The 10000-nt window shown below is 40.8% G+C and overlaps 1 protein-coding gene across 1 annotated transcript in view; it reads left to right on the top strand.

Annotated features, from left to right (window-relative positions):
• The window catches only part of LOC143275258 (uncharacterized), a 17175-nt gene extending 12582 nt beyond the window's left edge, over nt 1–4593 (top strand). The window contains exons 9-10 of the mRNA XM_076579234.1: nt 1858–1998; nt 4423–4593. Of these exons, the coding sequence (XP_076435349.1) occupies nt 1858–1998; nt 4423–4514 (233 nt within the window). The 3' untranslated portion in view covers nt 4515–4593. The remainder of the gene's footprint in view (nt 1–1857; nt 1999–4422) is intronic.
• The last annotated feature ends 5407 nt before the right edge of the window (nt 4594–10000 follow it).

Here is a 10000-nt window from a genome sequence, read left to right as displayed (position 1 = left end):
GTTTGTTGCTGTTGTTGGTGGTGACGGTGGTGGTGTGTGTTGCTGTTGTGGTTGTCGTTGTCGTTGCTGTTGTTGTAGTTTTTGTTGTTACTGTTGTTAGTGGTGACAGCGGCTATGGGCTGTGCACCACTGAGCAGATGGGTGAGCTTGAAGGACTTATGTTGTTGCTGTTGTTATTGTTGTTGCTGTTGTTGGTGGTGACGGTGGTGGTGTGTGTTGCTGTTGTGGTTGTCGTTGTCGTTGCTGTTGTTGTAGTTTTTGTTGTTACTGTTGTTAGTGGTGACAGCGGCTATGGGCTGTGCACCACTGAGCAGATGGGTGAGCTTGAAGGACTTATGTTGTTGCTGTTGTTATTGTTGTTGCTGTTGTTGGTGGTGACGGTGGTGGTGTGTGTTGCTGTTGTGGTTGTCGTTGTCGTTGCTGTTGTTGTAGTTTTTGTTGTTACTGTTGTTAGTGGTGACAGCGGCTATGCGCTGTGCACCACTGAGCAGATGGGTGAACTTGGAGGATGTTTGTTGCTGCTGGTCTTGTTGTTGTTGTATAATATACATTATTATAATGATATGCTGTTATATAATATCATTGTTGTAGTGGTAGTTTTGCTGTTGTTTTTGTTGTATGCTGCTGTTGTGGTTGTTGTCGCTGTTGTTAGTGGTGTATCAGTATCAGTATCAGTATAAGTAGCTCAAGCAGGCGTCGCTGCGTTCGGTCAAATCCATATACGCTACACAACATCTGCCAAGCAGATGCCTGCCCAGCAGCGTAACCCAACGCGCTTAGTCAGGCCTTGAGAAAATAAAATAAAATAAAATAAAATAAAATAATAAATTAATTAAAATAAAACAAAATAAGATAAATAGATAAATAAAATAACTAAATAAAAAATAATAGATAAATACATAAAAATACTACTACTAATAATAATGTTTATAAGGCGCAAAATCTTGATGAAGTCAATTCTAAGCAAGCACGCGCACACACACACACACACACACACACACACACACACACACACACACACACACAGAGTTAGTGGTGACAGAGGCTGTGGGCTATGCACCACTGCACAGATGGGTGAGCTTGGAGGACGTTTGTTGTTGGCGGTAGTGTTGATTGTGTTTCTGTTGTTTTCAATGTGGTTGCGGCTTCTGCCACTGTTGCTGCTGTCGTTGTTGTTCTATCATTGTTGCTACTGCTGTTATAATTATTGCAGCTGTTACAGTTGTTGTTGTTACCGTTGTTGTTTCCGTTGTTTTTGTGGCGTTGTTGTTGCTGTTGCTCTTGCTGTCGTTGGTCTGGATCTTGCTGTTGTTGTTACAGTTGTCATTACTGTTGTTGTTGTTGTTGTTGATGATGATATTGATGATGATGATGATGATGATGATGATGATGATGTTGTTGTTGTTGTTGAGATAAAAGAGAGAAGTATTTGAACATAAAAGGTGTCTATGCTCTGGCGAGAAGACAAAAAAGAAGAAGAAGAAGAAGAAGAAAAACACACAAGAAAATTAGAGAAGAATTAGAAACCAGAGAAGTATTTGTTCTTGAAAGGTTCCTGTACACTGGAGAGGGAAAAGAAAAGAAAGAAAAGAAAACACACACACACCCACACACACAAACACACACACAACAGAAGATCACTGCCTCAAAAAGGTGTAGTAGTAGTAGTAGTAGTAGCAGCAGTAATAGTAGTAGTCTTCAGTTTAACGTCTTCCACTTTAAGTGATATTAGACGGGGAAAAAAAAAGGGGGGGTGGGATGGGGGGTGGAGGGCGGGGCGTGGTGGTGGCAACAGTATTGGGCAGAGGGTGAAGAATGGTCTGTGTGTGTGTGTGTGTGTGTGTGTGTGTGTGTCAGAGTTCATCCAGCGTGTGGCAGCCCAGACGTCAGTGGTTCTGGACACGACGTACTCTGCCAAGGCCGTCCTGGGTCTGGTCAGTGAGCTGCGACACAACCCGTCCGCTTTTGGTGGCCGCCGTGTGCTCTACTTACACACTGGTACTTGCTTGTTTGTTCTTTTTTTCTTCTTCTTCTTCTTCTTCTATTGGTGTTTACTGTGTTGTGTTGTGGTGTGGTGTGTGGTGTGGTGTGGTGTAGTGTGCTGTGATGTGCTGTGCTGTGCTGTGTTGCGCTGCGTTGTGCTGTGCTGTGTTGTGCTGTATTGTGGCTGTGTTGTGTTGTGTTGTGTTGCGCTGTGCTGTGTTGTGTTGTGTTGTATAGCAAAACAACCCGTCCGCTTTTGGTGGCCGCCGTGTGCTCTACTTACACACCCGTACTTGCTTGTTTGTTCTTTTTGACTCACTTGTGTAAACAAAGTGAGTCTATGTTTTAACCCGGTGTTCGGTTGTCTCTGTGTGTGTGTGTGTGTGTGTGTCTGTGTCTGTGTGTCCGTGGTAAACTTTGACATTGACATTTTCTCTGCAAATACTTTGTCAGTTGACACCAAATTAGGCATAAAAATAGGAAAAATTCAGTTCTTTCCAGCCATCTTGCTTAAAACAATATTGCACCTCTGGGATGGGGACAAAAAAATACAAAATGAAGCCTAAGTATATGCAAACTGCATTTACTGTTATATTTATATTTTTTGTATTCTCTAAACTTGGCACTTTGATCTGATATTCTGACACAACAAGAGCAGTCATTATTATCATTTTTTGTTCAAACAGGAACTTCTTTTGCTAAGCATGGAAGTTTTATTTATTTTGCAAACGTTTGGTGCAGATAGTAAAAAAGGGAAATTACTCTGTAATTAATGCTAGGGGACTTAATTTGCTTTAAACTGATCTTTCTCATCTTAAACATTACATTCTGAAATTATACTCAATACATAAAAAGCTTGTGTATTTTACTCTCAGTGTACAAGGCTTTCACTATGTTCATTCGCCCAAGTGGTCTTTTTCGGAAAATACTAAAATCAATACGACGAGCGGACTTTACAGATCTGTTGGCTGAACCCTGAAGGTCATTGCGTACACATATTTATACACATTCAAAGCGCGTGCTCATATTCTTCGCGAACGCGAACGACGCCATTTTGTTTCAAGTTGTTGACCTGCCCGTTCAATCCTATATTCAATGGACAATACACGATAACATGTGATGGAAAGTTGGAGGAGACTGTTAAATATTTATTCAGAGAAAGATTTGTGAACGCCTCATCACTTACTGGATTATGCCCCTAACTGCCATAAAAATATCCACAGAACCAGTCGGAATTCACAGTTAAAAATTGTAAACCATGCGAGTTGATACCCTTGAACTGATCACGATGAAACGAAAAAATTTCCAGTCTTGACTTTTCTCAAAATGAAGTCCTTTTCACTTCTTACGACGTTTAGAAGTACTTTTCACGTGTAGTTGAACAAAATACTAAATTTTCATATCAACTTTAAAACTATAAAAACTAGAATGAACATAAACGAGAAATTGAATCAACCTTGTCGTACTACATCACCGGCGGGTGTGTTAACTAAATCTGTACATCTATCTAGATCTAGTGAAAACGGCTAAATGTTGCAGTGTGATTGCGGCAATAGCCATTAAAAAGAATTTTTTATTGCCCTTAAAGATTTCTTGAATGCCCAAGATACACCAGAATAATATGATTTAAACAGCATTCTCACTGCGAATACCGCAATTGATTTTATCACCCTTTAAAAAAAGTATGTTCAAATGTTAAATTTTAGAACGTCAGTTAAGGAGCCATGATAGTGTGTAATGGATAAGGCAAGTTTCTTCTCACCCGAACACGTGGGGTTAGAATCTGGTTAGGACTTCTTTTTTAACGCAAAGCTTTATAATAACAAATACAGAACACATTTTAACGATTAGATTTGTTTCCTTTTTTTTAAAGTGTGTCGTGAAGGCCCTGCCTCTCTTGTTATATACATATATAGATTTGTCTGCATGCAAATGGTATAGATTTTATCTGCATGTAAATGGTGTCTATGTCTAACGACATGGTTACATTAGCGTATGCGAGTTAAGTGTATTGTCCTATTTATATAGCTTTTTATGCATGTAAATGGTGTCTATGTCTGATAACATGGTACATTACGGTATTTGATTGAAGCGTATTTCCCTTTTGACATAGCTTTGCCTGCATGTAAATGGTGTCTATGTGTAATGACATGGTACATTATGGTATATGATTGAAGCATATTTCCGTGTGTTTTTTTTTTTTTGTTTTGTTTTGTTTTTTTATATATATAGTTTTGTCTGTATGTAAATGGTGTCTATGTCATATAAATGGTGTCAATATATATATGATGACATGGTACATTAGGGTATGTGAATGAAGCGAATTTCCTTTTTTTTTCTTTTTCTTTTTTACAGTTATGTCTAAAACTATATGAAAGGCGTTTGATGCCATGTATAATTATCTACTGTAAAGGCAGCATCTCATCTTTTAATTTCCAGGAGGACTTTTCCCAATGTTTGATGGACGAATGGATCGAGTTCTGGAGGAGAAGGAAGAACGACAACCCCGCATCAGCATGTTGTCCCAGTGAATGATTTCCCTTACAAACTTCCGTTATGAGATTTGACGATGACTGGATGAATTTCAGTTTGAGTGTGTGGGGTTTTGGGTGTTTTTTTTTTTGTTTTGTGTATTGTTTTTTTTTCGGGGGGGGGGGGGGGGGGGGCGCGGGGGGGAGGGCTGGGGGCAGGGGAAGGGAGGGTCGAGGGGAGGGGTATGGTTGTTTTTTTTAATCCGCATCAGCAAAAGATGATTTAAAAAGTAACACCCATGCTAATAGATGGAAAATTGATGCTTTTTAAAAGCTAAACATACCAGAAATACTTCACGCCTTTGTTAAATATATAGAATATCAAGTTTGAGAACGATCATACCTGTAGTGTTGTAAAACAGTCTATACCAATACTTTCAGAATATTATTCTAAAAAATCTGAAAAGAGTTTACCTCAAGCGTACAAAAAAGTCAGTGGAGAACTTTTTTTTTTCAACAAGGGTTTTTAACGAGACAAGACAGAGGACGCTACTTTTGCTTACAAAACCAACACTTTTGGCGGATGATGGTGAGTGTAAAACGCAACAGTATTTCTTTGCCTCGATTCTGATTTAAAAGTGAATAGCGTTTTTGGACGAATGAGATCCCTTTAAAATGATCAACAGCATTTCTATGCTCTGATGCTCATTTCAAACTGAATAATGTTTTAGATGAGTGAGATCCCTTTTGAATATTTTCATTGGTATGATCAGATTTATATTCCATAACATGGCAGTGTTAATCGCAGCTTCTTGGCAGATCTAGCCTATAAATCAATGTAGCACCCGAACGTATCAGACGTTTCTGTTTAACTCACTCAGTACGGCCAGTCCTCTCTTCTCCTCTACACAGACCCCTCGGATGTCCAGTGGGTGTCTGAATAACCCAACCTTTAGCTTCCGTCGTCAGAATTGTGGTATTCTTTGACAACATTCACCTCTTCAGTATAAGAGCCTTCCGCTTGCAATATTTTGATAGTGGTAATTGGGGTGAAACGCTGTTAACGTCTTCTCTTTCGCCGTTTGTATGGAGAGAGTAATCTAAAGATAACATGACTGCTATTGATCAAATATGGCAGTACTGATCGTAGCTCCTTGGCAGATCTAGTCTACACATCAATGTAACGTCCGAACGTATCGGACGTTTCTGTTTGAACTAAAGAAACACGACTGCTATTGATGAACATTGTCGATGTCTTCATAAAAGCGCCAACGTTTTGTGTGAACAAGAAATTAAAAACCTGACAGTAAAATGACTATGGAAACATGTTTGTCTGCTTTTGTAACCCTCCCCCCTCCCCACCCCCACAGAGAGAGAGAGAGAGAGAGCGAGAGAGAGAGAGAGAAAACAAACGAACGAACGGAATTTTATTCTTAGATAAAGAGCAACAGAGACAGCGAGACACACGCACATGCAGAGAATCTATTAGTATTATCTAACTCTATCATTAATTACTGCGACTAGCACAAGCAGAGGAGAAAACAAACGAACACACACACACACACACACACACACACACACACACACACTACAGTGTTTGAGGTGAGAAGAACAAATACCAAAAGAAAGAAACTACATGACAAAGCATGTCTATGACTGGTTACAAGATCTAGTGGTCTCTTGCTGTCAAGACAAAAAGTTTGTATTTAACGGCATATGAAACAAACATGAAAACATTTATTTTCAAATGGCAAAAAAAAAGAAAAAGAAAAAAAAGTAAACACAGATTACACAAACACAGAAAAAAAGCCCAAAAGACATGATTTTATGAAGGAAGATCCATTCAGAAATGTTCCTAAGTATACGGAATTTACCGTGAGAATGTTCGTAAGTAAACGGAATTTACCGTGAGAATGTTCCTAAGTATACGGAATTTACAGTGAGAATGTTCTTAAGTATACGGAATTTACCGTGAGAATGTTCCGAAGTATACGGAATTTACCGTGAGAATGTTCTTAAGTATACGGAATTTACCGTGAGAATGTTCCGAAGTATACGGAATTTACCGTGAGAATGTTCTTAAGTATACGGAATTTACCGTGAGAATGTTCCGAAGTATACGGAATTTACCGTGAGAATGTTCTTAAGTATACGGAATTTACCGTGAGAATGTTCCGAAGTATACGGAATTTACCGTGAGAATGTTCTTAAGTATACGGAATTTACCGTGAGAATGTTCCGAAGTATACGGAATTTACCGTGAGAATGTTCTTGAGCATACAGAATTTTCCGTGAGGATGTTCCAAAGTATATTTACCGTTGAGTTGGAAACTTTCTTAACGATAAGCAAACTCAGCGCTGCTAAATTCGCTCGTGCAACCCGGCCCAGAAAAACAAGCCTGATTACACAGCCCTCCGTTACAGAAACAGTAAACGTTCAACAAAGTGTTACTCGTGTACAAAGCGCACAAAATAACTTGGCACCGATATCGAAAACACCTGCTAACCTGACCCTCATGCCGATACGGCTCTAACAAGTACATTTTACCACGCACCTGAAATGATATAGCAGCTGCTGCTGCTTCTTCTTCGTTCGTGGGCAGCAACTCCACGTTCACTTGTATGTACACGAGTGGGCTTTTTCATTTTTGGCCGTTTTTACCCTGCCATGTAACAGGCAGCCACACTCCGTTTTCGGAGGTGTGAATGCTGGATATGTTCTTGTTTCCATAACCCACCGAAAGCTGACATCGATTACAGGATCTTTAACGTGCGTATTTGATCTTCTGCTTGCGTATATACACGAAGGGGGTTCAGGCACTGGCAGGTCTGCACATATGCTGACCTGGAAGATCGGAAAAATCTCCACCCTTTACCCACCAGGCGTCGTAAAGGAGATTCGAACCCGGGACCCTCAGACTGAAAGTCCAACGCTTTAACCGCTCTGCTATTGCGCCCGTCATAGATATATATATATATAACCTATTCACATCCAGTTTTACATTTTCATGTGCAACCCTGTGGAGCTCCCTTCCTGTACACGCACAGATGGGCAGTTCACTACCTATTTTCAGATCAAAATCTGCATAAATATCTTCAACCCTTTCACCAATAAATGACTCAGATTAAGAAACTACCGTTGGCAGTTACAAAGAGGGCATTCATGGCCGACTTGTTGGGTCAGCTGTTATTGTTTCTTCTTCTTCTTCCTTTCATTTCTATTTTGTTTTTGTTTGCTAGTTGTTGTTTTTTTTGTTTTTTGTTTTGTTCTATTTTGTACGCATGCATTAATACATGCATTTCATTTTATCTAATGGTGACAATATTGCAGCTGTTGCCAGTGTGTGTGTGTGTGTGTTCGCGTGCGTGTATGTTCGCGCGCGCGTGTTTTGTGTGTGTTTTACTGAAACATTTGTTGGAAAAAAAAACACATATCAGTCCATCAAACACAGAAATCTCACAACAAAAAAACAACAACAACACCATGTATTCAGATATGCGCTGTATATGTTTGTTAAAAAAAAAGAAAAAAGAAAAAAAAAGTGAACATGTTTGAACCATTAGAACCACAACTCATCATGTGAATTATGTCCCTTCCATTATCACTTCACAACAGGCACCAAAAAAAAAGTGTCATGGTTACGGATACACTTAACAACACACATCCGTTTTTCTAATTTCCCTCAAGAAAGGACACCCGCACCCAGGCACCCCACCCCCAACCACACACACACACCTTCCTGAAATTTACCTTTAATTACACATACTTACCGTAACCAACAGGTTCAGATTCTATTTGAGATCTGATTTCTGCCGCTTACAAAAATACAAGTCAGTTCAGTCGGAGAAACCGAAAGTTGCTAAGGCTAGTGACTTCCCTTTGTATATTACCTCCCTGGCCTCCTTCCACGAAGCTGAATTCACTGCACCAAGACCGACAACTGTGAGACAGTGACTTAATTTCAGTGGTCAGTCAGTCTCTCTCCTTCCACCGTCCATCTGCGCTCGTCCCTTCAAACACTGCGTGGTCGAAACATGCACTGAACCGCCACTGCTGCAAACTAGCGCTTGAAACATGAACTACCCCCGAAAGCGGAGTATGGCTGCCTACATGGTGGGGTGAAAACGGTCATACACGTAAAAGCCCACTCGTGTACATAGAAATGAACGTGGGAGTTGCAGCCAACGAACGCAGAAGAAGAAGAAGAAGAGGAAACATGAACATACCCGTCACTTCAACAAACTAGGGCTTGAAACTTGGACTAACCCTGTCACTGCAACAAACTAGGGTTTGAAACATGGACTAACCCGTCACTTCAACAAACTAGGGGTTTGAAGCATGGACTAAACCTGTCACTGCAACAAACTAGGGTTTGAAACATGGACTAACCCGTCAGTTCAACAAACTATGGCGTGAAACATGGACTAACCCGTCACATCAACAAACTAGGGGCTTCAAACATGGACTAACCCGCCACTTCAACAAACTATGGCTTGAAATATGGACTAACCCGTCACTGCTACAAACTAGTGGCTTGAAACATGGACTAACCCGTTACTGCTACAAACTAGGGTTTGAAACATGGACTTAACCGCCACTTCAACAAACTATGGCTTGAAACATGGACTAACCCGTCACTGCTACAAACTAGTGGCTTGAAACATGGACTAACCCGTTACTGCTACAAACTAGGGTTTGAAACATGGACTTAACCGCCACTTCAACAAACTATGGCTTGAAACATGGACTAACCCGTCACTGCTACAAACTAGCGCTTGAAACATGCACTGTACCGCCACTGCTACAAACTAGCGCTTGAAACATGCACTGTACCGCCACTGCTACAAACTAGCGCTTGAAACATGAACTACCCCCGAAAGCGGAGTATGGCTGCCTACATGGTGGGGTGAAAACGGTCATACACGTAAAAGCCCACTCGTGTACATAGAAATGAACGTGGGAGTTGCAGCCAACGAACGCAGAAGAAGAAGAAGAAGAGGAAACATGAACATACCCGTCACTTCAACAAACTAGGGCTTGAAACTTGGACTAACCCTGTCACTGCAACAAACTAGGGTTTGAAACATGGACTAACCCGTCACTTCAACAAACTAGGGGCTTGAAACATGGACTAACCCGTCACATCAACAAACTAGGGGCTTCAAACATGGACTTACCTGCCACTGCTACAAACTCGGGCTTGAAATATGGACTAACCCGTCACTGCTACAAACTAGTGGCTTGAAGCATGGACTAACCCGTTACTGCTACAAACTAGTGGCTTGAAGCATGGACTAACCCGTTACTGCTACAAACTAGGGCTTGAAACATGGACTTAACCGCCACTTCAACAAACTGCGTGTGGCTTGAAACATGGACTTACCCGTGACTTCAACAAACTATGGCTTGAAACATGGACTAACCCGTCACTGCTACAAACTAGCGCTTGAAACATGCACTGAACCGCCACTGCTACAAACTAGCACTTGAAACATGCACTGTACCGCCACTGCTACAAACTAGCGCTTGAAACATGCACTGTACC

Source organism: Babylonia areolata, chromosome 30 (genome assembly GCF_041734735.1).
Source record: "Babylonia areolata isolate BAREFJ2019XMU chromosome 30, ASM4173473v1, whole genome shotgun sequence".
NCBI classification, from domain to species: domain Eukaryota; kingdom Metazoa; phylum Mollusca; class Gastropoda; order Neogastropoda; family Buccinidae; genus Babylonia; species Babylonia areolata.
Note: the sequence above shows the minus strand (reverse complement) of the source record. Positions and strands in the feature narration are given on the sequence as shown.